We start from the raw sequence: 27,925 nt of genomic DNA, 5'->3' as shown, positions 1-27,925 counted from the left end.
ACTCAGATGAAAGCTAGCTTTTACTCTGAAGAACTATAAATTGTAATGAAATCAATTCTCTTATTAAAAGGTGATCCATCTCTGGTGTGTTGCATTCTGGCAGTTTTAGCAAACTAAAACACACAACGTAAACAAAAATTAACTCAAAATGAACCAAAGACCTAAGTATAAAAGCTAGAACCATAAAATTCCTAGAAGGAAATATAGGGATGCATCCTCAAGATTGTGGTAAGAGGTAGTTCCTTAAACCTTATACCAATGCCAAAGCAATGAAAGATAAATAAATGGGACCTCCTGAAAAATGAATACCTTGTACTTCAAAGGATTTTGTCACGATGGTGAAAAGGCAGCCTTATTCAGTGGAAGAAAATATTTGGAAACCACATATCTTATAAAGATTTAATATGTAGCTTATATAAAGATATCCTTCTATTCAATGATAAAAAGGCAAACAACCCAACCAAAAAATAGGCAAGATAGAAGAATAGACATTTTCCCAAAGAGGATACACAATGGCTAAAAAGCATATGAAAAGATGTTGAACATTACTAGCTATTAGGGAAATGCAAATCAAAACTACAATGAGATAATTTCTCATTTCTCCTCTATTAGATAGCCATTGCTAAAAAAAAAAACACAACAATGTATAGGAGAGAATGTAGAAAAATAGAAACATTTATTCATTGTTGCTGGGAATGGAGAATGGTACATTCACTGTGGAATACATTTTGGTGGTTCCTCAGGAAGCTAAATATAGAGCAATTCACTACTAGTTATATACTCGGAAGAACTGAAAGCTAGAATGCAATGGACATTTGACACTGATGTCCAGAGTGGCACTATTTGTAAATGCCAAAAGATGGAAACAGCCCAGGTGTCCATCAACCAAAGAATGGATAAACAAAATGTGGTACATACATATGATGGAATATTATACAGCTGTAAGAAGAAATGAAGCGTGTGTCTACATGGATGAACCTTGAGGACATTATGTTGAGTCCAATAAGTTAGACACAAAAGAACCAATATTACATGACTTAACTAATATGAACTAAATATGATACCAACCCAAGGTGTTAATATCTAGAACACAGATCACCAGAAGATAGAATGAGGGCAAAGGATTGGGAGCCGATGCTTATTTTGCACAGAATATGTAACAGGGTTGATTGTAAGTTTTTGGAAATGAACGGAGGTGATGGGAGCACATTATAGTGAGCATAACTAAAATATGGGTGCAACTGTGGTAGAAAGGCAAAGTTTAGGGTTGTGTATATCACTAGAAGGAAAGCTAGAGGATAAAGCATGGGACTGTAGAATGTAGTGAACCTCTTCAGGGTGAAATGTTCTTGAACTGATTATGGTGATTAATGCACAACTCTGAATACGTGAGAAGACTTTGTATACTTTAAGTTGATTGTATAATTTATTTCAATAAAATTGCTTTTTTATAAAAAGGGAAGGTGGAAGAGAACAAATTAAAAAGTCTAATACCTGAATGTTTATAGTAACTTTATAGATAATGGCCCAACTAGAAACAATGCAAGTGTCCTTCAGTGAGAGCTATAGATGAAGAAGAGTTATGGATAAATGAGAGTGGATGAATAAATAAATTGTGGTGCAGCCATACAATAGAAGACTACTCTTATAACAAGAAAAACAATGTAATAACATGGATGAATTCAAATGAATTATGCTTAAGTGAAAAAAGCCAGACTCAAAGGGCTGCATCCTGATTCTATTTAGTATGACATTCTTAAAAAGGCAAAACTAGAGGGACAGAAAACAGATCAGCGGTTGCCAAGAAGTAGGGGTGGATATTTGGTGTCGGATACAAAGGGGCATGAGAAAAGTTCTTGGGGTGATGGAATTGTTCTATTTCTTGATCATGATTGCAGTTACATAACTGCCTGTATGTGTTTGTTGAAACTCATAATACTGTACACTAAAAGGATGAATTTGTATGTAAATAATACCTTAATAAACCCAACTTAAGACAAAAATAAACATATATACAATTGACTATTTTACAATCTGGGATTGGTAGATTTTTTCCTACCAACTTGCTTTTACATATTCATGATGATACAAGTGGTTCTACATTATTGTTTTTAAAAGAGTATCAGCACCCATAAAAAAATGAATCTTAGAGTTTCAAAAAAAAAATGAAATGGATCATGGGCTTAAATATGAAATGTGAAACTAGGACACCTAGAAAAAAATTGAAGAGAAATCTTCAGGATCTAGAATTAGGCAAATAATTCTTGTACCTAACACCAATAGCATGAGCCATAAAAGGAAAAATTAATAAGGGGAAGCCCATCTTCTGGGATGCTCAAAACAAGGGGGATGAAAGAAGCAGATGGCGGATCAAAGGCTGATGAGAGAGGTGTTTTAAGTGTGGAGGGGAATGGGAAGTTTTGTGTGGTCAGGGAAGCCCAGGAAATAAGATCTGTGTGCTGAGAAAGAAGTTAAGAGCATATGAAGTGTTGACAGGACAATATTTGAACAGTGTGTACTTTTCTCCCCCATGTAAAACCTTGTGGAGTCAACGGCTGGCCTCTTGGTAGGTCACTGCCACCATGATTTGGTATTTGCAACGTTCTAGGACCATCCTGGTATCATGTACTTCTCTTTTCAATGACTTATAATGTGGCTTGCTAGATGCAACTGCCTATTTATATCTTTATAGGACTTGTCATTACATAAATAAATCCAAAATACACACATACAGACACACACACACACAAACAAACAAAAAAGCCAATGAAAAATGTATAGAATATAAGTTACCAGGAGATAGAATGGGGGTAGACAATGGAGTGCGGATGCTTAATATGTGCAGAACTTTTAACTAGGGTGAATTTAAATGTTTGGAAATGGATAGAGGTGAGGGTGGCACATTATGGTGAGTGCAATTAACAGCAATGAATTATGATTGTGGTAGAAAGAGAAAGTTTAGAGTCATGTATGTCACTAGAAGAAAAGCTAGAGGATAAAACATTGGACCGTATAACACAATGAACCCTATGGCAGATGACAACTGTGATAAACAGTAGAAATATAAAATCGTTCTTTCATGAGCCAGAACATATGTATATCACTATTACAATTATAATTACTCTTTTATAATGGAGTGGTATACAGAAAAAATGCACCAAATGCAAACTATAGATTTTAGTTAGTATTATTTTAATATTTTATTAACAGTAACAAATATATGACACCAATGTACCAATGTATAATGGGGGGTTGGATAAGAGGAATAAGATTTTACTGTGGGAGTAACAAAAATGTTCTAAAATTGATTGTAGTGATGAATGCACAACTATTGAACCACTGATTGTATACTTTGGATGCACTGCATGGTGTGTGAATATACATCATAAAACTGATAAAAAAGGGGAAAAATTAGCTACTAGCTATGATAACCAGATCTGTATTTACAACTAGTAAGATATTACTGTTGTTACTTATGATTTGATATCTTCTAGTTTGAAGAGTTGAAATGCTCATTATTAGTACTTACCTTTCAGTGCTTGATTTCTTTTGAAATTTAATTAGGATTTTTGGATTTGATATTGGTTGCCAATTTTTTAGGTGGTTTAGTTAAAAAAAAGCAACAATTATTCACTTATGTGGGATTAATTTGGCTAGTTCACATAAATAACATTTTAATGTCTGGATTGGCTAAATTTAACTTCTTCTAGGAAACATGCGGCTAGATGGACTATGTGATTCTGAGAAGTCCTTTAGTGAAAATAATCTTGGATTTGGTGAGATGAGTGATATCTCCTGGCTGTCTATCCTCAACGTAACAGAGATTTTCCAAAGTTTTAATAGACATCAGTAATTTAAGGTTTTATCAACTATTTAATCTAATTTACTAATTTTAAACACCAAGCTTAAAACTAAAGAGTTGAGCTAAAAATCAAAGTAATATAAAAACAGGCAGCTTGGTGGTTTGAAGCTGTATGCACCCAAGAAAAACATGTTCTTAAGTTTAATCCATTCCTGTGGGTGTGAACTCATGGTAAGTAGAGCCTTTTCATGAAGCTACTTCAGTTAAGGTGTGACCCACTACAATCAGGATGAGTCTTAAACCAGTTACTGGAGTCCTTTATAAACAGAATGAAATTCAGAAAGAGAGAAAGCCACAGAGGAAGCAGCCAGAAGCTGAAATCAATGTAACCTGGAAGAGAAGGGAGGGACCAGGAGATGCCACTATGTGCCTTGCCATGTGGCAGAGGAGCCAAGGATCGCTGGCAGCCAGCCCCAGAGAGCTGGTCTTTGGGAAGAAAGCATCACCTTGATTTGGAATTTCCTTCAGTCTCATACACACAAGCTAATAAATTTCCATTGTTTACACCAAATTATTTCATTGGTATTAGCTTGAATAGCCCAGGAAACTAAGACAGGCAAGCTTATTTAGTTTTTCTGGATAACTCCTGGTAATTACTTGGTGTGCAGGTTGGAAGAAAAGCCCTGTTTTAATTCTAATCCCATTTTGTAAAGGAGCCATTTCTTCTAATCCCAATTCAGTACTGTAAATTGGAAAGTTGGTTAGGTTATCTCCATGGAGATGTGACGCACCCAATTGTGGGTATTAAACTTGGTTATAGGGAGATGTGACTCCACCCATTCCAGGGAGGGTCTTGATTATTTTACTGGAATCCTTTAAAAGAGGAAGCATTTTGGAAAAGGCTTGAGATCTGAGAGAGCTACCAGAAATGACGAGAGCCAGAGCCCATGAAACCAGAGACCTTTGGAGATGTAGAAGGAAAGTGTTGTCCTCCCCACCACCACCAAGGGAGCTTCACGAAGTAAGAAGCCCCGAGAGGAAGCTAGCAGATGCTGCCATGTTCGCCATGTGGCTTTCCAGCTGAAGTCCAGAGAAACTCTGATCTTCATTGCCCTTTCTTGAGTGAAGGTAACCTCTTATTGGTGCCCTAATTTAGACACTTTTATAGACTTGCTTTAATTGGGACATTTCCATGGACTTAGAACTGTAAACTAGCAATTTATTAAATTTCCCTTTTTAAAAAGCCATTCCATTTCTGGTATATTGCATTCTGGCAGTTAGCAAACTAGAACATTTGGAGACAGAAATGGGAACTATTTTCAGCAACTAGAACAATAACTGGCATGCCTAATTTTAGGAAATCTGATTAGAGAGAGGGTGAGCTAGTAGAAATCCTGCTAGGAGATGGAAACAAGTTCTGGGTTTAGTTGTGCTAAACTAAACTAAACAAGTTGTGCTAAACTAAACAAAACAAGTTCCGGGTTTAGTTGGAAACATGACTTGAGCTATTCAGAGCAATTTCTTGGGAATGTAGAATTTGCAGAACTGAAGACTAAAGTTATAGGTATTGGGATCTATCACCAAGTGGATGAAAACCAGTGAGGTCATGTAGGTTTAGACATGTGCAGCCCAATATCCAAAGTCAGGGGACAAGAGTAACTGCACAGGAGGAGAAAGAGAGGGAGACGAGAGGTGGAAGGGTAAAGAGGGAGCAAGAAGAGGAGGGAGAGAATGAATATACTCTGGGCTCCCAGTCCATGGTCTCTGTTCCCTTGAGGCAGGCTCCACTCTGGTTTCTTTCCTTTGGTCCCTGTGAGATTCCTGTGTATCCTCGAAATCAACATTTTGTTTCTTGGGCCAGCTTAAATGGTTCTGTTTCTTGGAAGCAAAACAACTTTAATTAAAATATTTCAGCTTGTCCCCTGTGGGACGATTCTCTGTGGTCAACACAGCACGCGACTTAGATAATTCAGACCCTGATTGTTCAAAAATAACACGAATTTTTTTAAGTGAGAGAATGCATTTATTTCTAAAGCACACTACTCGTGGAGCACACACAAAGCACTGCCACTGAACCAGACTCACCCACTTTCAATCTGCCGGTGACCTCCCCTTCAGAGTTGCGGGCATTCACAGTTACATTTTGAGTTGACTGTAGAAGCAGAGATGAGTCCTAAAACAGGGGGATTTATAAAATCAGCAAAATGGATACTAGTTAAAATGGCATCTTTATATTTGTATGTAAATTAGGGTTTAAATAAAATAATTTCTCCAGAGTCATTGAATTTGTTGATCTTTTACATTTGTGGAGTAAACATATTAACAAAGCTTTATGCAATAAAATATAATAGCCCCAGGGGCTTGTAATGCTTGTGTATCCTGGTTACAATGTGCCACGTCAGCTCTCAAGGTGCAGATTTAATATAATCAAGTGTTAATCAGCGCATTCTTTTTTTCTGAAGAATTAATTCATTTTTGTTACTTATGTTTGAGACATAACATACTTTAAGAAAATAGGTCAGTGTGGTTAGCTATTTTTACAATAAATACCATGTTACTTATTTTCAAAATGTAAAGGTTTCACACAATTTCAAAAACATTTTAGAAATTTGTTGGATAACACCCATTCTTTTTGAATTTTTGTTGGAATGATAAAGGGCTTTATGAGTATGACAATGCTTTCTGTGGTTTTACAGTCTTCAGGAAGTGGTTTTGTTTCATAGAAGATTGCTCGCTTTCATGTAAATATTTTCTTCAAAAAGGGTTCAATACAGTTTGGCGTTTGGATTCAAGTAGGTTTACAGTTCATTCAGAGGGAACCAAATATCCTTCACAGCTGTAGGGAATAATGTGCTGTTTCAGAAGGAAAGAAGAGTCAAGAGTGATTATCCTTTGGAACGCTACCTAGGACATCAGAAATTCCCTAACTTATTTTGTGGAAGCAGATGGATTTATCAGATTTTTTTTTTTTTTTTTTACATGGGCAGGCACCGGGAATCGAACCTGGGTCCTTGGGCATGGCAGGCAAGCATTCTTGCCTGCTGAGCCACCGTGGCCCGCCCGATTTATCAGATCTTATATCTTATCCAATAATGGGACCTTAACACTGATTTTTACATTATCAGAAAATAACTAGCATGATAATGAAAAGTAAAATTCAAAAATAAACAGAATAATTTTAGCACCTATCCTCTCATTTTATCTTCTACAGTATGCCGTAGCTACCATTACTCCTAGCATATAGCTGAGGAAAGAGTTCAGAGAGATTAAATAAGTCTCATACAAAGTCACAAGCTATAAGCGACAGTTTCGTGGCTGGAGCCCCATCATTATATGCCTATTTCCAAGCTCTTTCCCACCTTTCTCTTGAATGTTGGGAGGACAGGTTCAGGTTAGAGCTGTGAGCTCCACTCCTATGCCTACACCAAGTAAATTTACTCTGGAGTCATCTGGTTGTCTGACCCAACAACCACTCCCAAACACTTTCTCTCTTTCTGCATTCCACTGCAGAGACTGGAAAAGCTAAATGCCTGCTTCCCCAGCTCGTCCTCCAGCTAGGATGAGTAGGTGACACAATTCTGGTCAATGAGATGGGAGGCAAAGTCTGCTGGTGGTGGGATGTAATTACAGATCAGAAATTACTCTGAACCAGTAGTGACAACAAATGATTTAAATTTTCTTATTGCTTAACAAAAGCTCTCATATTGAATTATACTTGCTCTCTAATCTCTATTTTTAGAAACTACCTTAAAAATTAGCATGGATATTAAAAAACTGCTTTTTTATCAAGTACATGTCATTATTTCTGCTTTCTAGATGAAATAGTTCTTCATTTTTTGAATGAGTTTTTCAACTTTCACAATTAACCAGTGAAAGAAAAATTTTATGCCATTTATAGAATGACAGCAAGTAGATACCGACACTTGATTTTTTTCATTCATCTCGACTGAATTCTGAATATGTAACTATATATAACTCAGCAACTATATTTAGCCTCAGGGAGTAGATAAAACAACCAGAGGACACGATGCCTTTATTTAAGAAGGTGTGATCTAATTAAGGAGCTAAGGAACTATGAGCGAGATACATAAAAGGACAATTCACAATATAAGGGTGTATAGGTCCCAAATACAGATTACAGTTGCCATGAAAGTTTTCAATAATCCCCTTGGCCATTTCATATATATAATTAACCACTGCAATCTGGCAAGAAATATGAGAATGTCAGAGGCTAATTTAGTCATAGAAACTTAGTCATATTAATTTACATAAATATAAGAATTATGTAAACAGTATGTGGAAAATTCATATTATTAGCATAAAGTTATTCATAATATTTCCATTCCATCCTTTGACTGTCTTAAGGATCTGTAGTGAGGAGCCCTCTACTACTTCTGATTGGTCATTTGTGTCTTCTCTTTGTTATAATTATCAGACTATTCGGAAGTTTATAACTTCTGCAAGAACCAAGTTTTGGTTTCACTGCTTTGCCTATAGTTTTTATGTCTTCGATTTTGCTCATTTCTGTTCCTTATTCCTCATTTCTTTTCTTACTCTTGGTTTAATTTATACTTTTTCTAGTGTCTCAAGGAAGAAGTTGAGGTCATTGATTTTCTTTTCTAATGCTGGCATTTAATACTATGTTTCCCTCTAAATATTGCTTTAGCTACATCTTACAATATTTGATAATGTTTTCTTTATTTTTATTCAGTTCAAAATACTTTCTTGTTATTTCTTCTTTGACCTCTGAATTATTCAGAAGTATGTCATTTAACTTCCAAATATTTTGGAAGTTTTCATCTTAACGGTGCTATTTTCCTAAGTCCACAGTGGTCAAATAGTTTTTTGTATCATTTGAATCTTTTTGAATTTATTAGGAATGTTTCAAAATATGCTCTATCTTGGTGAATGTTCCTTGGGCATTTGAAAATGAATTGTATTATGCTGTGGTTGGGAGGGGCCTTCAATAAATGTAAATTAGATCAGGTGGTTGATAGTATTTTCAAGCCTTCTGTATCCTGATTACTTTTCTATTTGTTCTATCAATTATTGAGATAGAGTTAAAACCTCTATATTTGTGAATATTTCTATTTTTTCTTGAAGTTCTTTCAGTTTTTGCTCCACATACTTAAGTTTTGATATTAGGTATATAGATATTTAGCTACATAAATGTTAATGAATTTACTCCAGTATCATCTGAAGTGACCCTCTTTATCTCTGAAAACTCTTTGCTCTGACATCTACTTTGTTAATATAGCCACTTCAACTTTCTTTTTATTAGTATTAGTAGAGTATATAATGTATTCATCCTTTTACTTTTAACCTATTTGTATCTTTTTATTAAGGTGAGCTTCTTGTAGGTGGCACATTGTTGTGTCTTTTTTTTATTATTCAATCCAATCATCACTGCCTTTTAATTGAGATATTTTGACCATTCATAATTAATGTGATTTTTGATATAGTTTGATTTAAATCTACCACATGTTATATACATGAGCCAAAAACAGCCTTTGTGTAGTGGCCTTTTTTATTTCTTCACAGGAGCCTGGGCCCATTAGACACAGCTGCCAGTGCCCATCTCAAATTCTTATATATCCATTTGTTTTAAAAATAGCCTAAATCATTTTTTTTTTTTTTGCCTTTTAGAGTTAACTTGTTTTGCATACCTCATAGAACTTCATCCAGATAGTTCTAGCATCTCTTTTCAGCTGGATAGATAAGTCCCTGCATTTCTAAGGCTCCATGCTGCTTCAGCCCTTGAATCTTTATAACCCAGAAGCTCTCCACATTAACTCTAGAACAACTGGTTCTCTCCACCTCCCACCCCTTCCTTTCTCCTCTTTTCCATGAATTTCAGAGTTTTCCCTTGGCTTGCTTCCCAACTCAAGGTGGCTGCATCATACAATGGCTTCTGGGACATCTCCTCAGCTGAAAACCTTTCAGTTTGGTAACCTCTGATAAATGGCTTCTATGTTACTGACATCTAGTGGTCAAATCTTTTTCTTGGTCAACCTCAAAAATCATAAATTCAAACTCACCACACCATCCTTCTGTTTGTTTTCTATTTATCACATTTGCTTTTTTGTTTTATTTTGCCTCTTTTTGGATTAAATATCATTTGATTTATTTCTGCTTAGTTGCCCTACTAGCTATATATATTTTTGTGTGTTTACTTTAGGATTTACAGTATATATCTTTACTTCATGATCTGCCTACAAGAAATTATTATGACACCATATATGTTATCAGAACATAATAGAACACTTTTATTTCCCCTCTTATGGTCTTTTCATTATCATTGTCACACATTTTACTTCTATCTTTATTATGAACTCCAAAATACATTGTTATTTACGTTTCAGGTAGTCAGGTATCTTCTAATACAGCTTAATATTTACCCACATTTTTACCATTCCTGGTAGTTTTTATTTCTTTGTGTAGATCCAGATCTCACATCTTTTATCCTATTCCTTTTGCCAGAACTTCTTTTAAAATTTCTGGTGGTGCAGGTCTTCTGGTATTTTTTTTTCAACTGTAGTTAGTCATAAAAAGGTCTTCATTTTGACTTTGTTTTGGAAAAATATTTTTTTTTCAGTCTGGAATTCTAGGTTGACAGTGTTTTTTCTCTTGATACTTTAATGTTGTTGTTCCTCTCTCTTCTGGCTTGAAGTTTTCCTAATGGGAAGTCTGCTATCATCCTTTTCTTTTTCCTCTGTATGTAGTCTGTCATTTTTCTATGGCCACTTTTAAGATTCTCTGTTTAAGCAGTTTAATTATGATGCATTTTGAGTAGTTTTCTTGTTTCTTTTGCTTTGGGTTCATTGACCATCTTGGCTCTATCTGTAGGTTTCTAGTTTTCATCATATTTGGAAAATAGTCACATTTCTTCAAATAATTTTGTCTTCTTTCTTCTCTTCTCCTTTGGTGATTCCACTCACATGTGCAGACATCATGCCTCAGCTCACTGGTGCTAACATTAGTCTTTTCTCTTGTTTCATTTTGGATGTTATTTATAGCCATGTCTTCAAACACATGAATCTTTTCTTCTTTGGTGTTTATACTGCTCTTAACCCCACCGACTTTTAAAACCCCAGCTATAGTTTTCTTCTCTAGAAGACCAATCCGGGTTTCTTCTTTTCTCTCTTTAGCATGCTCATACTTTCCTCTACCTTTGTGCATAGATGGAACAGACCTTTCTTGAGCTTTGTTGTAGGACACAGTTAAGTCACTTAGAAGCATGATACTTTCAAAGCTTCCTTTTAAGCTTTATTAGATGAGACCAGAGCAGCATTTATTCTAGGACTGATCTTAGACCAGTACTAAGACCTCATACCATGGCACCTCATGGATTATAAAGTTTTTCTACTCTGGCAGGTGGCAGATAAACTAATCCCAATCCTGTGGGAACTCTGGTTATTTCCCAGCCTCAGAAAGTTTCTTTATGCACACATGGTTATAAACGCTTATGTATAGAGTAGGGATGGGGGGTGGGGGGCTGGTGAACTCTGCAGTATCTAAAGCTCTGTCAGTGTGCAGCTTTATCCTCTAGCATGCCCTGTCCTGTGAACTCTAACTTTCACTGGCTTCCCAATTCTGTCTCCTCAACTGAAGGAGACCATCTGCCTTGTCTAGGTACCTGCTTCCTGCACTGCAGCCTGGAAACTCTTTCCAGGAAATAACCTGATCAATCCCAGCACCTACTTATTTTGCTTCCCTTCTCTTATGGAAAACCGAGGTGCCCTGAGCAGCCCATTGTTCAATGTTTGAGAACCAACATTTCATTTATTTTGTGCAAATTTTCTACTTGTTTAATGAGGAAAGATAAGCCTAGAAGCAGAAGTCTACCCTATAATGCCTCTTTTGGTATTATTTCTTGTTCTTTTAATGAAAGCTATTCCAAAATGAACTTCTCTGTCTGCACTCACCCCAGCCCATCTAATGGTTTTGTTTCTACCGGTCCCAGGGCCTCTCAGTCTCCTATGGTGGCTCAGGGCTCTGGAGTTCAGGGCACACCCAGGTCTTATTCTGGCACCTCTGCTGCTGTCCTCCTGAGATGCAGTGTTTCTGTCTCTCATCACTGTCTTAAGCACTGGACCTGCTGGAGCCCCCATCCATTACAGAGCATTTTGGTCCCTTTTACTTTGAGGGCATTGATTTTAAGCATCTCTTACTTCTTTTCAGGGCTCTGAGCTTGTAGATAATTGTTTTAAGTCAAGCTTTACCACAATGTGCTTCATATTTTTTATCATGGCTATATATAGTTTTTGTTGGTTTGTTTGTTTTTTCAACAGCTTTAGTCACACACCATACAATCCATCCTAAGTGTACAATCAATGGTTCTTGGTATAATCACATGGTTATGCATTCATCTCTACAGTCAATGTGAGAACATTCTCATTTCTTCCAAATAAAAATTCCATACTTATAGTCCCTTAATATTGACATTTAACTTTGGTATAGTGCCTTTGTTAAAATTAATGAAAGAACATTATAATTTTACTGTTAACTATAGACCTTTGTTTACATTAATGTTTTTATTTATTTATTTTTGGGGGCATGGGCAGGCCCCAGGAATTGAACCTGGATCTCTGGCATGGCAGGTGATAACTCTGCCACTGAGCCACCATTGCCCACCCTACAGAATACACTTTCATCTACATAATACCAAATTAACACCCTGTAATAATGACATATGTTTGTTCTAATTCAAGCAAGAACCTTCCCATATTTATACAATCAGCTACTATCTTTGTCCACTCTAGGACTCGTTAAGCTATACCATCCTAGTTTTTCTCCTCTAGTTTTCTTCTGGTGACATACACAACTCTAGCATTCCTCTTCAACCGTAGCACACTCAGCTTTTATACTGTGCTACCATCACACAATATTGTGCTATCCATTTCCAAACTTTACAATCAACCTTGGTAAAATTCTGCACTCCTTAGGCATCGAATGCCCAATCTCTACCTATTTTCCATCGCCTGATAACCTGTTCTCAAATTTAACTCTCAGAATTTGCTTATTATAGTTAGTTCATATTAGCAATAACATACAATTTTTGTCCCTAGTTGGTGCTGTAATTGGGTTTTCAAAAGGCCATTCCACCCTTCTCTTAACCCAGCTGCCTCTGGCTTATGGGGAACATGGTAAGACCAGAGAATTCCATGACAATGAGCCCAATCCCACACTTCATTTGCTGTGAAGTAGGTTCCTTGATCAGAAGCAATGCCGTGAGGAATACCATGACGTGGATAAGGCATTCTATAAGTCTCTACCATTCTAGAAGATGGTAGTTTTTGTGGAAGCATTGTGTGCAAGGAAAGCAGACCCACATCCAGAATGTGAGTCTCTTCCAGTTAGAACAAATCATTGCCCCTTCCATGATGGAAGTGCTCCAATATAATCAACATGCCACCAGGCAGCAGTGTGATCGCCCTGGGAAATGGTGTCATATTGGGAACTGAGTGTGGATCTCTGCTGCTGGCAGACTGGGCATGAAGTGCCATATCCAGGTCACCCTTGGAGAGTGAAAGTCCATGTTGCTGAGCACATGCATAATCTCCATCCCTATCAACATGCCCACTTTGTTCATAAGCTCATTGTGCAATGGCAGGAGTGGTTGGGGAAAGAGGCTGACTTGTAATGACAGAACGGGTCATCTTATCCATTTGATTATTAAAACCTTTCTCTTTTGAAGTCACCCTTTGGTGAACACTGACATGGGACACACATATATCTTCATTTGCCCACTCAGAAAGGTCTATCCACATACCTCTTCCCCAGACCTCTTTGTCACCAATTTTCCAATCATGCTCTTCCAAGTTCTTGACCATCCAGCCAAACTATTAGCAACAGCCCATGAGTCAGTATAAAAACGCACCTCTGGCCAGTTCTCCTTCCAAGCAAGGAGATGCATGAACAACCAGATGCACCACTCAAAGTTCCACTTACTGGGAGGATTTCTTCTCACCATTGTCCTTTAAGGACATCCCAGAAAGGGTATGTAGTACTGCAGCTGCCTACTTCTGGGTGGTCCCTGCATATCATGCAGAATCATCTGTAAACCATGCCTGAGTTTTCTCTTCCTCAGTAACTAACTGACTATACGGAGCTCCCCAAAAAGCCATAGCTTTGCTCTGGGAAAGAGAAGGTAATGTGGCAGGAGCGGGTGCCGTGGGCATTTGGGCCACTTCCTGATGTAACTTACTTGTGCCTTCAGACCTGTTTAAGGCCTATCTCTTATATACTACTTCTATTTTATGATGGAATGCTGCTGCACACGCCTAACTTTATGGTTGGGTAGGCCAGACAACACCCAGCTCATGACAGGCAACCCGGGTCTCATGATAACTTGATGGCCCATGGTTAAGTCTTTAGTCTCTACTAAGGCTGAATAGTAGGCTAAAATCTCTTTCTCAAAAGGAGAGTAGTTATCTGAAGAGGACGGTAAGGCTTTTCTTCAAAATCCTAAGGGTCTGCATTGTGACTCTTCTATAGGGGCCTCCCAAAGGCTCCAGATAGCATCTCTATTTACCACTGACACTCCCAGCACTATTGGATCTGCTGGATCATATGGCTCAATGGCAGAGCAGCTTGCACAGCAGCCTGGACCTGCCACAGAGCCTCCTCTTGTTCAGGTCACCATTCAAAATTAGCAGCTTTTCTGGCCATTTGGTAAATGGGCTGGAGTAGTACTCTCAGATGAGGAATATGTTGTCTCCAAAATCCAAAGAGGCCAACTAGGCATTGTGCCTCTTTTTTTTAGGTCATAGGAGAGGCTAGATGCAACAGCTTATCTTTCACTTTAGAAGGGATATATCAACATGCTCCATACCACTGGACACCTAGAAATTTCACTGAGGTGGGAGGCCCCTGTATTTTTGTTGGATTTATCTCCCATCCCGACACACATATACCTTACCAATAAATCTGAATAGTTGCTACTTCTTGCTCACTAGATCCAATCAACATGATATCATCAATATAATGGACCAGGGTCTGGTGGGAGGGAGAAATGATTAAGGTCCCTGCGGACAAGATTGTGACATAGGACTGGAGAGTTAATATACCCCTGAGGCAGGACAGAGAAGGTATACTGCTGGCCTTGCAAGCTGAATGCAAACTGTTTCTGGTGGTCCTTACTGACAGCTATTGAGAAAAAAGCATTTGCCAGATCAGTAGCTGAATACCAGGTACCAGGCTATGTGATGATTTGCTCAAGTAATGATACCACATTGGGAACAGCAGCTGCAATTGGAGTCACCACCTGGCTAAGTTTACAGTAATCCACGGCCATGCTCCAAGACCCATCTGTTTTCTGCATAGGCCAACTTGGAGAATTGAATGGGGATGGGGTGGGAATCACCACGTGCATTCTTCAAGTCCTTAAAAGTGGCACTAATCTCTGCAATCCCTCTGGGGATACAGTATTGCTTCTGATTCACTATTTTGCTAGATAGGGGTAGTTCTAGTGGCTTCCACTTGGCCTTTCCTACCATACTAGTCCTCACTCCACAAGTCAGAGAACCAGCGTGGGGATTCTGCCAGTTGCTGAGTTTATTGATTCAAATTATGCATTCTGGAACTAGGGAAATGACCAGAGAATGGGCCTGGGGATGCATTGGTTCCACTGTGAGATGGACCTAAGCTAAAACTCCATTGGTCAGCTGGTCTCCATAAGCCTCTACTCTGACTGGTGGACCAGAATGATGTTTTGGGTCTTCTGGAATGAGTATCAGTTTCTAGCCAGTATCTAATAACCCCTCAAATATCTGATTATTTACTTTTCCCCAGTGCACAGTCACCCTGGTGAAAGGGCAAAGGTCTCCTTGGGGAAGGCTGGGAGGAAGGTTAACAGCATAAATTTTGGGCAGTGTAACAAGGTATTTCTTCAAGAGTAACTGGCGCTTCCCTCATGAAAGGGGCTCTGGGTCTGTAAATGGTCTCAAGTCTGGGTATTGATTTAGGGACTGTGACTCTGTTTTTGTAATTCAAGTTAGACTTCTGTTCACTTGACATGTGATTCTTCTGCTTATTCAGCTCAAACAAGAATTTAGTACACTGACCATCTATTTTACTTCTAGGTACCCCATGATCTTCTAGCCAATACTACCAGTCTCTGGGAGTACGTTATTTGAATGCTGCTGTGAGTCTCCTGTCCATTATGGTGGCCATGCCCACCTTGTCTATGGTGATTAACTATCACCATATGCCTTCTGACAACTTAGGATCTGATCATCTCAATTGTATTTAAGGATTCCAGCTCAGTGGCAGAAGTTTCCAAAGTAATATCTAACTTACAGATTAGGGCGACTCCCAACCTCTTCAGCTACTCTCATGAATTTACTTCTCAAAGTTACGGTGTAATATGTGTTCTCTGGACATTCCTGGGGTGTGTGAACAGGTCTCCCATGATAAATCCACTCTAACATTCTCATCTGTCTAAGCCTCTGAATCCCCTCATCTACATTATACCAGGGCAGTTCTGGCATTTCGAGCTCAGATAATGTTGGCCACATTTTGACCCATGTTTCAGCCAACCACCCAAACAAACTATTAATGCCCTTTCTAACTCCTCAAGCTATAACAATGAATGCAGTATCTGTGCTTAGTGGGTTTATATCCATAAATTCCCAACTGTATATTCCTTCCACCATTACCCCCACCCTCCTCATGGGCCACACTTTGTACCTCACATTTCAGGGCCTGTTGGGACTTTAGTCTAGCTATAGGTCTTGAAGAAAAGAGGGATGGTGGTGATGGGGTCTTGAAAAGAAATAGAGGTGTCTTTCAAGCCAATTACTTCAGGGAATTCCATTACAGTTTCATCTGGTGAAACAGGATTTGTCACTTTAGACAGAGGAGTGAGGGCTGTTTCCCCAGGAAGGTGGTTACAGGTTCAGCAGGCATTGAAGGGTTAATATCTTTAGGTGGAGGTTGGATGCGCAGACTCCTCTGGGGAGGCTGGAGGCTAGGAAACTGTTTCTTCAAGGCAGGCTGGGAATTAGGACGTCCTTTCCTCAGGGTAGTCCATTACAGATCTATCTAGCAAAGGCTCAGAAGTTTCCAGGGGTTCCATGACCCCATTGCCATCATTATCAAGTCATATGTTCCCATCCCAAGTTTCAGAATCCCAATCGTTTCCAATAAAGCCCTCCCTTTAACAGCTGAGATTTTAGTTTACAAGTCCGCTACTTGCACAATGAGGCTCTATGTCTGGTTTTCAGGGATTTCAAGTATGTGACCACAGGAAGTAAGATTTTCTTTCAGGGCACACATGGAAACATTTATATCTTTCATATGGTACTTATGTTGCAAATTTGAAGCCTTCAGTTCATCCTTTTCCCTCATAACTGTATCCAGCATATCTAACAACAACAAGCCAACACCATTATACCTCTTAATTCCACAAAACTCCATTAAGGTGTCAAAATCACTCTCACCCAGAACCTTACCTTGCATAAGTCTACAATTAGTAGAATCAAATAGTGATGATTTTGTGTATCTCTCTTGCCAACTCATCCCCCGGACTGTCAGTGTCATCTTGATTATTAGGAACAGTAATGAGTGCCTTTGAGCCTAATCAGAGTAGAAAAACAATTGTAAAAACCAAATTTTATGATTCTGTTTCTCAAGAACCACTCCTGGTACCAAGTCAGGGCTCTCTATAGAAACAGAACCAAGAGGAGATATCTGTAAATATGAGATTTATAAAGCTATCTCATGCAACCATGGGAATAGAGGAGTCCAAAATCTGGAAGGCAGGCTGTGAAGTTGGCAGCTCTGGTGAAGGGTCTCAGAGTTCACAGGAGAGGCTCACTGGCTGAAGCAGTGAAAAAGTCACTCTTCTTCTTTAAGTCTTCAACTGATTGGGTTATCTTGTTTGCAGGAGACATGTCCTTAGTTGATCATAGATATAATCAGCCACAGCTACAGTTAACTGACTGATTTAATAAATCGGCCTTCCAGTTTATCAACCACCCATGAAATATCCTTGCTTCATGGTCAAGCCAGTGCTTGCTTGACCAGACACCCGGGATCATCACCTGGCCAATTTGACAACAGGACCTAAACATCACATCTTCTATTGTGTCTTTCATTCTGATAGGCTTTTGTTTAGTTTGCTAGCTTTCAAGTTCTTCATGGTCACCCAATATCTTCTTTATATCCTTTATCTCTTTTGCCACATTTTCTTTCAACTCATTGAATTGACTTAAACATTTTGTTTGAACATCCTTAATTAACTGTGTCAACTCCTGAGAAGCTTTAGTTTGTTCCTTTGACTGGGCCTTTTACTTTGTGCTTTCTAGTATGACTTGTGATTCTATGCTTGCATCTAGACATTTGATTTTCTTGATTTGTTTATTCTGGAGTAGTTTTCTCTTTTGCCTAGGGTTTTTTTTTTGTTGGTTGGCTTTGTACTTAAACTGTTCTTTGACATTTGGTTCAATTTATTCTAGACCACTAGCATAGGTTGTTTTAACACATCAGACTTTTTTCAGCTCTTATTTTTCTTATTATTGTCCTGCATTTATGGAATGATTTTTGAGATTGCTCTTTGTGTGCAGTTGTTTCACCCTAGGAAAAAGCATTCTATTCCTCTTCCTCCTCAGTGAATGCTGATCTGCTGGGTTTTTTTTTCCCCTCTATATTTCGTAACACTCATTTTGTTACCTCTAGCAACTTTTACCTGGATCCTCAGAGAGGGACCTACCACGGTTTTCCCCATGCAAGACAGGGCCAGGACTCACAGGAAGGGAGTAGATCAGTATCAAGGTTCCCTGGGGATGAATCCCAGCAGGATGCCAGACTTTCCTTTGGAGCTTCCTGATTTTATGCTTTTCCGGCTCTGCCCAGTCGATGGTGCTTTTCAGTCTGATGTTCCTCACAGGCCTAAAGCAGTGCTGTCCTTGAATCATCAGCAGACCCCATTCCTGCCAGGGGTGTGGCTGATAGAGAGGCTGAGGGGAAACTGGGCTTAAACTTTTTCTATTTTCCCAGATCCTGGGCTCTGAATTCTCTAAATATCATCAGTTGCTGCCTTAGCTAGGCCTTGCCCCCTACCCTCTTTTCTTGGGGAGGAACCTCTCTCCAGCCTCCTGTTTCCTGCAGGCTGAAAAAGTCGGTCACTCTCAAGCAGCCCACTTCTGCCCCTGCTAGAGCATCTTTGAGACACAGGCTGGGCACTGCTTTCTGTAGGTTGAAACTATTGCTTATATTCCAACCCCTGGGATAGAAAGTCTCTGAATGTGAGCTGCCACTTGTACTGGGCCCTTTCCCTCCTCTTCTTCAGAAAGATGTACCTTTAGGGAACTATCTGATTAGATACCCTTTTCTCTCAGTCAACCCTACATCAGTCCCTGCCTGGGGCATGGCTGAAAATGGAGAATGTCAGCTGCTTTAATAGGCTGCTAAAAAAAAAAAAGAGAAACTGTTTTGAGAGCTTGTCCTTAGCATCCCGAGTTTGCCAATCAAAAGCTGGAATTGGTACCAGCTCTATGTGCCCCTTTTCTTGGGGCACAGTTCTCTTCCAGCAATCTGAGCTCAGCCAACTCCAGAAGCCTATGTTTTTCCATGATCTCTGCTTCCTCCCTGTTGAGAGCAGAGTGGAAACAAAACTCCCAATTCCTTTCTTGATTACACTGTAAATTTATCTGTGCTTGGAGCTGGTATTCAACAATCCAAGTTCATTAATCAAATCTGCAATTGGAGACTGGCTGAAATCTCCTTCCCTTACTCCTAGTAGAAATGACTTCTGTTTCACTGCAGAGAATGAATCCCCAGTCAGACTTCCATGCCAGGGGTGGGGCAGAATACTAGCCTCCATAGCATAGAAGAGTTTATTTACGGCTTTTTGCTGATATTTATCAGTCTTGCATTTCCACTCATTCCTGGATGGTGTATGATGTGTGCCAGGTCTCTGAAGTCCCCCCAAAAGCTTTTCAGACAGCTCTTGGCTATTTACTAGCTGCCTTGGAGGATGGACTTAATCTTACAACTCCCTACACTGCCATCTTCCCAAAGTTTTTATATACTTTTAAATAAAACCTTTTTATTTTATGACATAATTCCTCTGTGTTTGGGTTCATCAACACGGTGGATGCATTTAAATTATGGACTCTAAGTACAGTCTTGACTGGATCCCACATAGTACTTTTGAAATGTTATGAAGTTCAGTTGTTATATGTCAGAGCATCTAATTGAATTACATTTACAATGAAGTTCTCTCAGTCAAGCAATAAAGATAAATGAATTGTATAACATTTAGCAAACTCATAAGAATTCTTTATGGTAGTTTATGGAAATTACTTATTAGACCCGCCTTTGAAGAGATTAATATGTCAGTGTATACAGAAATTATAAGACATAATTTTGTTCAGTGACTTATTTTTTTTTGTTTTGATAGTTGTTTATTAGGTGGAAATGCTTGGAATATACAGTTTGCTTTGTAAAATTCACTATTACTTATGTCTGATGAAGTTAAAAGCATTGGCATTACAAACATAAGAATTTCATATATCTCATATATCATTTATATATATATTTTATATATCTCAATACCCAAGAGTTCTTGGGTACTGTATTAAGGATGAATTAAGAGGGTTATCACAGTTCAACACATATTGAGGTTGAACCAAAGATAAAGTAATTATTAGACATTATGGTGAAACAAAACAACTATAGAATAGCGTCTGAAATCTCTTTGAGAAGAAAAGACATTCCCAAAAGTCTGTAGTAGAAATCTACATCAAAACCTGTATGTATGTATATACACATACATATATATACATACATACATATATATATACACACACACACATACACATACACACACACACTACTGAGGAATTCAAACAGAAGTGCTACAGAAGTTTGAATGGGAGAAAGATAATTTACATGAAGTTTCATGGAAAAGATAATAAGTGACTGGACATTAATGGTGTGTATTAAGAATTTAGTACAGTGACTATTATTGGATAGCTGGTTACAAAATACTGTACAGCCCGCCAATTAGTATTCAAAATGTTACTGTGATTGTGTTGTTGACATCTTATTAGTGTAATATTTTAAAGTTTAATATATAATTATCTAATGTATTTGGAATAATTTTGCCCTGTTTTTCTAAAAAAACAATACTAGACATAAGTCTGATAAACCTAAAAGTAATTAATTCTAGAATACTAGCTTTGCTGTGATCTAGCCACCTGATGTCATTTACCAGGCCATTCTACCAACCTGATCTCTTCCAAATTATAGTGGGGGAAATCAGTCAAAAAAGGGCTAAGTTCTAATATTTGAATTCTTCCTGCATTCTTCTTTTTCAAAAACTTGCAATAATTTGCCATGTTTCTATATGACAAGGCAATTTCACACACTGAAATGCTATCATGATTAATGTAAATTATATTAGGTGAATATGCTCACTCTATCAGACTCTTACTTGTGTCAGCCTATCCTGTTACTGGCCATTTGTCTACCTTCCTACCCCCAACTAAGATATTTCCAGAGTTGTGGAAATATTCCAGCATAGTGAGTCATAGCTACTCATATGCTTTGCATTCACTCATCTCTTTTGCAGTCAATATTTATGCAGAAGTTTTATGTCATATCATTTGCAGTTGTTAGTACTGGTTTGCTGATGGCTTCAATGTCTATTTTAGGAGTGTTTTATCTGTAAAAAGACTGCATGCAGTTTCTTGTGTGGCAGGACTTCTGTTTCCTTGTAATTCTCCGATATAGGTGGAGCTAAGCTCTGAAGATAGGTGCTGAAATATCCTTTCATAACCAGAAATGTGGAAGGAAAATAAGTGTTCAAACAACTGGCAAATTATGGTGTCCAAAGTTTTAACATGTTGATACTACCACCGATTGAAAATCTAGCAAAATTCTCTACTATAAAGTTCATAGTGTCACACCAGGAAAAATAAAAGCATTATGAATACTGTTTGACTGAATTTGTCATAAACTCCATAGAAGTAAATGGTGATATATTGAGGTAGATTTAAAGTCACACAATTACCTAATGGTGATGTTTAATCTACTCATGGAAAATCCTATAGGATAATCTGTAGTTAATATAGTTAGTACGGAACATGCTATGAAACTAATTTCTAAGATTCTCAGATAATTTTTAAATGGATTGAATGTGTAGATTTAAGTTATTTACATAAAAGGAAAGAAGTGTTTTTGGTAAAGATTTCCATTCCAAAAACCTTTAGTTTATTATATCATAAATTACCAAGGCTACAAGATTCATCTCCGAAGCACAGAAAAATGGAGTATATTTTGGAATGTAACATCAGAGATAAAGGTCGACAACATAATAGCTAAGATTTTGAAAATAGTATAACATTAACATGACACATGTACACATTTAAGAAATCTCTTCTGAGACACACTGGATCTCTGTATTAAACCATTATTCATTTTCACAAAGTACATATTATTTAAGGTTTCATTATTTACTTACCACTCTGGAGTGTATTTCTTTGGCATACAATGGAAATAAAAATTCAGATTCCCCTTCCAGACGCAATCCATCCTTTGTAACACGTAAGTGGCCCATTCCCGTCTATGAAAAACACAATACAATGGAGAATTTTTATTGCTATCATTTTTTACTTCTCTTAGTATCAATTTTAATTATGCGTGTATTTTCATAGCTTTCCTTTTAGTCCTTTCTCTATTTTTCCTAAATCTTGTTTTAAAAAGTTTTTAAAATTTGAGTTGTTTTAATTCAATATTCAGTATTTTATTCAACTATAAATATAAAGGACTAGTATAATATAAACATAAAGGACTCGTTACAAGATATGATTTAAAGAATTGCTTTACAAACACCTCAGAACCCATCATCCAGATGGAGGAAGATAATCTTACCATTGCTACTCTTACTAATTTTAAAAAATGTTTCATTGTAGTTGTGGTAGGTTGAATTATATACTTCAATAAACACATGTTCTTAATCTATGTCACTGTGAGTGTGAATCTACCTTTTCAAAAGGTAAAGAGGACCTTCTGAATATATTTTTAGTTAAGGTGTGGTCCAATTGAATCAATTGGGCCTTAATCCAGATTACTAGATTAAACATCTCCCATCCCTATCCTCCAGTAATCTTTAATCTGTTTTCTATCTTTACAAACTTGCTATTTCTAGTCATAAGTTATACCATACAATTTGTTCTTATGTGCCTTGCTTATTTCACTGAGTGTAATGTTTCAAATTTCCTCCATGTTGCATCATATCTCAACTTTATTCTCCCTGGATGGATAAAAACATGCAACTGGGTGTAAAGCATTTTGTTTTTCCATTCATTTGTTATGGGCACTTATGCTGTTTCTACCTTTTGACTGTATGAATAATGCTGTTATAAACATTGGTGTATAAATACCTATTTTAGACTGATTTCTTCAGGTAATACCTAGATATAGAATTGCCAGGTCACATGGTTAATTTCAGATTTAGCTTTTTGAAGACCCACCATATTGTTTTCCATGGTGGCTGCACCATTTTATATTCTCACCAAGAATGAACTAGAATTCCAACTGCTCCACATCTTCTCCAGCACTTATATTGTTTTTATAATAGCCTTCTAGCATTGCTTTGAAGCTTTGTAATAGCCAATGATGCTGACAACCTTTTCACATGTTTATTGGCCATTGATATATTCGTTGGAGAAGTGTCTATTCAAGTCCTTTGCCCACTTTGTAATTGAGCTGTCTTTGTAGTTGAATTGTAGGAACAATATTTTGTCAGTGTACAAGGCTCACTTTCTCGGTTAAATTATTCCTAGAAATCTTTTTTATGCTATTGTAAATAGAAAAAAATGGGATGGTTTTCTTAGATTCCTTTTCATATTGTTTACTGCTAGTATATAGAAAAACTGACTTGCACATTGAACTTGAATCCTGAAATTTTGTTTAGTTTTTTAGTTCCAGTATCTTTTGCATGGATTCTTAAGGATTTTCTATAAGTAGGATCATGTCATTTGTGACTACAGGTAGTTTTACTTTTTCCTTTCCTTTATTTTATTGCCTAATTGCTCTAGCTAGAACTTCCAGCACAATATTGAAAGCTGCTGTGACAGTTCCAGCAGGCTTTTTGTGTCTCTGATCTTAAGGAAAGGCTTTCATCTTTTGTTGTTATGTTTCTAGTTGTGATGTTTTCCATAAGGAAATACCCTTCTACTCCTAGTTTTGAGTGTTTCATCATGAAAGGGTTAACTCCTAAACTAAAGTCAGTAAAATTGGCTTTTTGGCATATGCAGCTATATGTTCACACATTTGGATTTGCCTAACCCCCATTATAGTCAGGACATTGAACACTCCAATCACCTCCAAACCCTGAATACCTTTTTAAGGTTTCAGGTGTATGAGCTGAGCTATGTAGTAAATATTTATTGGGCACTTCTTCAGTAGAAAGCAAATATAAGAGGATGCAATGGAAAGCAAATATGGGAAGATGCAAAGTTATCTGCAAGATGCCTGCTCTCAGGGAGTTGTAATAATGGAGACAAGACAGAAAAAATACCATACAGGATAGAAGTAATAATTGATGACTTCATTGTGATTAAATCTTTTGGACATTGTTTAAACCTCATTAACTTTGGACTATAAGCAGTGCTCAACATTTGACTTCTTCTTCCTTAAAACACTATCTTCCCTTGGTGTCCATGATACCCTGCTCTTCTAGATTTCCTCCAACTTCCATAATTATTTTTTCATGCACATTGTACCAACTCTTTGAATGCTGGTTCCCCAAAGTTCTGTAATTGCTTCCTAGCTGCCATTACCATCTTAGAACAGAAGAAAAACATTTTATCTACAGTTTAGAGTCTTTCTTCTGAACTCCATAGCCACATATATATTTGCCTTTCATTCCTTTTTGAATGTCATGAAAGCACCCAAATTCAACCAACTGAATTTTGTTCCTTCCTCTCTTACCCCAGGAGAAAGGGGGATAAAAGAGGGACAGGGGAAGAGTAGAACCATCTGAAGAATGAAACAAAGGCGTCCAGGGACTCTGAGCCAAAGGATTTTGTATACAGTGTGACCTGGGGATTTAGAGGACCGAGATATCAGAATTGCAACTCACCTCCTGTGCCCTGGATGTCTCAGTTCAAGGTCTTTATCAAGTATTAAGCTTCATTAAAAAGGACCAAGCTGAATGTGTAATTAATCTGCATGGTTATCTATCCATGAAACACCACTATTGTACTCTTCCTCAGCTTTTAGGGGCAGTGGTTTTAATTCTGCCTTTGCTGGACCCAACTCCTACCACCAGGCATTATGTCTCATCCTGAGCCCCTCTGCATATGGTGATTCAGGCTCAGGTTTGGATAAAGAAAGGTTCTAAGACAAGCAGTTTGACAACCACTATTTTTAGCGTTTCTCACAAGATCCAACTGTGCATTTTTAAGGATATGAAATTAAACCAGCAACCTTAAAAATACTATAAAGTCCATCATGTATGGATGATTAGTAATTTTTAAACAAACATCTCCATGAAGAATTTCATGACTCGAGACAATATGACCCTATGAGCCAAACCAAAGTAGCATTTTAAGATTATAAATTCAAATCCAAAAATCTGCCACTGACTTTTTGGGTTCAAGTGAACAAATGCTAGCAGTTTTCTTGGCTCCATTTTGTTACATCAGGGGGAAAAAAAGAGATAAACTAATGCTTGTCTGACATCTGTAGTTGCTAATTCACATAATCCGATTACTAAAACTAACCATTTCTTTTCTGGCTGTTACTTTCCTTATTTTAAAGCTGAGGGAGTGCAGAGAAGACCACAGCATCCTTTAACTGAAAATTCTATGATTTTAATTAAATGAATTAATAAACATTTACAAACACTGAAACACCATACTAATGCTTAAGAATATGTCTGCTCAGCTTTTTAAAGTATGTTGAATTATATTGTATAAACAAAATAAGACTTACCTTTTTAGGGAACATTTATGTAAACAATGAGACCATTACACAATAGTTCTACCATCATAAAATAAATTCCCATCTCCCTCTGCAGTACCCCCCCTCCCTTTTCCATCTCTTGGTAACTGGTCTATTTCCTGTCTATAATTTTGTCTTTTACAGAATGCCATATACATTGAATCATATTATATGTAGTCTTTTGAATCATGCTTATTTCACTTAGAACACATTTGAGATTAGTCAATTTCATATATACATCAGTAGTTTATTTAAATTAGCATTCTACTATATGATGGTAACAGCTTACTCATACATTTATTGATTGAAGGCACATGTTTGATGATTATGAACAAAACCGCTTATAACCTTTGTATACTGTTTTCTGTGTGAACAGAGCTTTCATTTATGTTGAATAAATGCCTAAGAGTGGTGTTGCTGGGCCATACAATAGGAATATATTTTACTTAAGAAATAAGTAACTTTAAAACTGCTGTTTTACAAACCAGTTTTACCATTTTACACTCCTATAAACAGCATATTCTTGTATGCGGTTTTGGCCCAACCGCTAAGCTATCGGGGACCCTCTACTCCTCAGCTTCTCACTGCTTGCTAGGCGACACTGCCGCACGCAGAAAAGGGGCTCGAGCCGAGGGTCTGGGTCCAAGGGGCGCGCGCAGGAGACCTCGCTGCAGGTCTAAAGGACTGGAGGCTGAGCCAATTAAGGCATGAAGCGAGGTAGCTTTATTGTTGGTAGACGCTTATGCCAGGGCCGCCAGAAGCTAAAGACCACGAGGCTTGACGAGCCCTGGATTATATACAGTTTGAGGAGAGGCGGAGTTAGGGCGTGGCCTCCAGGGGAAGGTAGCCAATCACACAGGGAGGACGGATGAGTGACTGTGACCATAGAGATGCTGTTCCTGAGTATACTTGTAGCAGTGGATGTTGGGTAGGTGGAGGACTAAGGAGAAGACCAATAGGGTTAGAGAGACAAGGCTGCATCATCACTAGTCGCTGGTGAGGCCTGTAATTCAGAGGCTTAGAAGAACCGGACGTGCCAAAATGGCGAGGGAGGGAGAGAAAGAGACTAAGCCACCAGGCCAAAAATAAAATTATGCCACACTTGTATTGCCACTTTCTTGGCGGCACTACTTACTGCCATATTTCCCCCCCATTCTAATAGGTATATTGTTATCTCATTGGGAAATAATTTGTATTTTTGTAATGACTAATGTTGTTTAGCATTTTTTCTTGTGCTTTTTTGCCATCTATGTTTCTTTAGTAAAATGTCTAAGCCTCTGCCCATTTTTCAGTTGGGTTACTTGTTTTTTCCTGAAGTATCAGGGTTCTTAACATATTTTGGATATGAAACTCTTTTGTTGGATATGTAATAAATATTTTCACCCAGTCTATGGCTTGTCTTTTATTCCTTTAATTATTCCTTCTAAAGAATAAGAGTTTAGTTATGAAGTCCAGTTTATTAATTTTCTTTTGTGGATCATGCTTTATATATTTTATATTGAGAGTTCTGACTAAACCAAAGATGAATATCCTGTGTTTTCTTCTAGAGTTTTTATAGTTTTAGGTTATACATTTAGGTCTTTAACTTTAGTATGAGCATCAGAGATTCATTATTTTGTGTATGGCTGTCCAATTATTCTAGCACCATTTGGTAAAATACCCATTCTCCATTTAACTACATTTGCACCGTTGTCTAAGAGTCACCCCCAAGAGAACCTCTTCTGTTGGTCAGATGTGGCCTCTCTCTGTCCAGCCAACACACAAGCAAACTCACTACCCTGCCCGTCTACCTGACTCCCCCTATCTACACGATGTGGGACATGACTCCCAGGGGGTGTGGACCTCCTTGGCTATGTGGGACAGAAATCCTAGAATGAGCTGGGACTCACCATCAAGGGATTGAGAAAACCTTGACCAAAAGGGGGAAGAGAAAATGAGACAAAATAAAGTGTCAATGGCTGAGCGATTCCAAACAGAGTCCAGAGCTTATCCTGGAGGTTCTTCTTATGCATTAAATAAATAGATATCACCTGTTCAGCTAAGGTGTAATGGAGAGATTGGAGGGAACTGCCTAAAAATGTAGAGCTGTGTTCCACTAGCCATGTTTCTTGAAGATGATTATATAATGATATAGCTTTCACAATGTGACTGTGTGATTGTGAAAAC

At 37.8% G+C, this 27,925-nt stretch overlaps 1 protein-coding gene across 1 annotated transcript in view; it reads right to left on the bottom strand.

Moving 5' to 3' along the window:
- The window catches only part of SGCG (sarcoglycan gamma), a 137,286-nt gene that overhangs the window by 52,724 nt on the left and 56,637 nt on the right, over positions 1–27,925 (bottom strand). Inside the window, exons 3-4 of the mRNA XM_077155867.1 lie at positions 22,272–22,373; positions 5,888–5,975 (exon numbers count right to left, since the gene is read on the bottom strand). Of these exons, the coding sequence (XP_077011982.1) occupies positions 5,888–5,975; positions 22,272–22,373 (190 nt within the window). The remainder of the gene's footprint in view (positions 1–5,887; positions 5,976–22,271; positions 22,374–27,925) is intronic.

The sequence above is a fragment of the Tamandua tetradactyla genome, chromosome 4 (genome assembly GCF_023851605.1).
Source record: "Tamandua tetradactyla isolate mTamTet1 chromosome 4, mTamTet1.pri, whole genome shotgun sequence".
In the NCBI taxonomy this organism is placed as follows: domain Eukaryota; kingdom Metazoa; phylum Chordata; class Mammalia; order Pilosa; family Myrmecophagidae; genus Tamandua; species Tamandua tetradactyla.
This window is presented reverse-complemented; position numbering and strand designations above follow the sequence as displayed.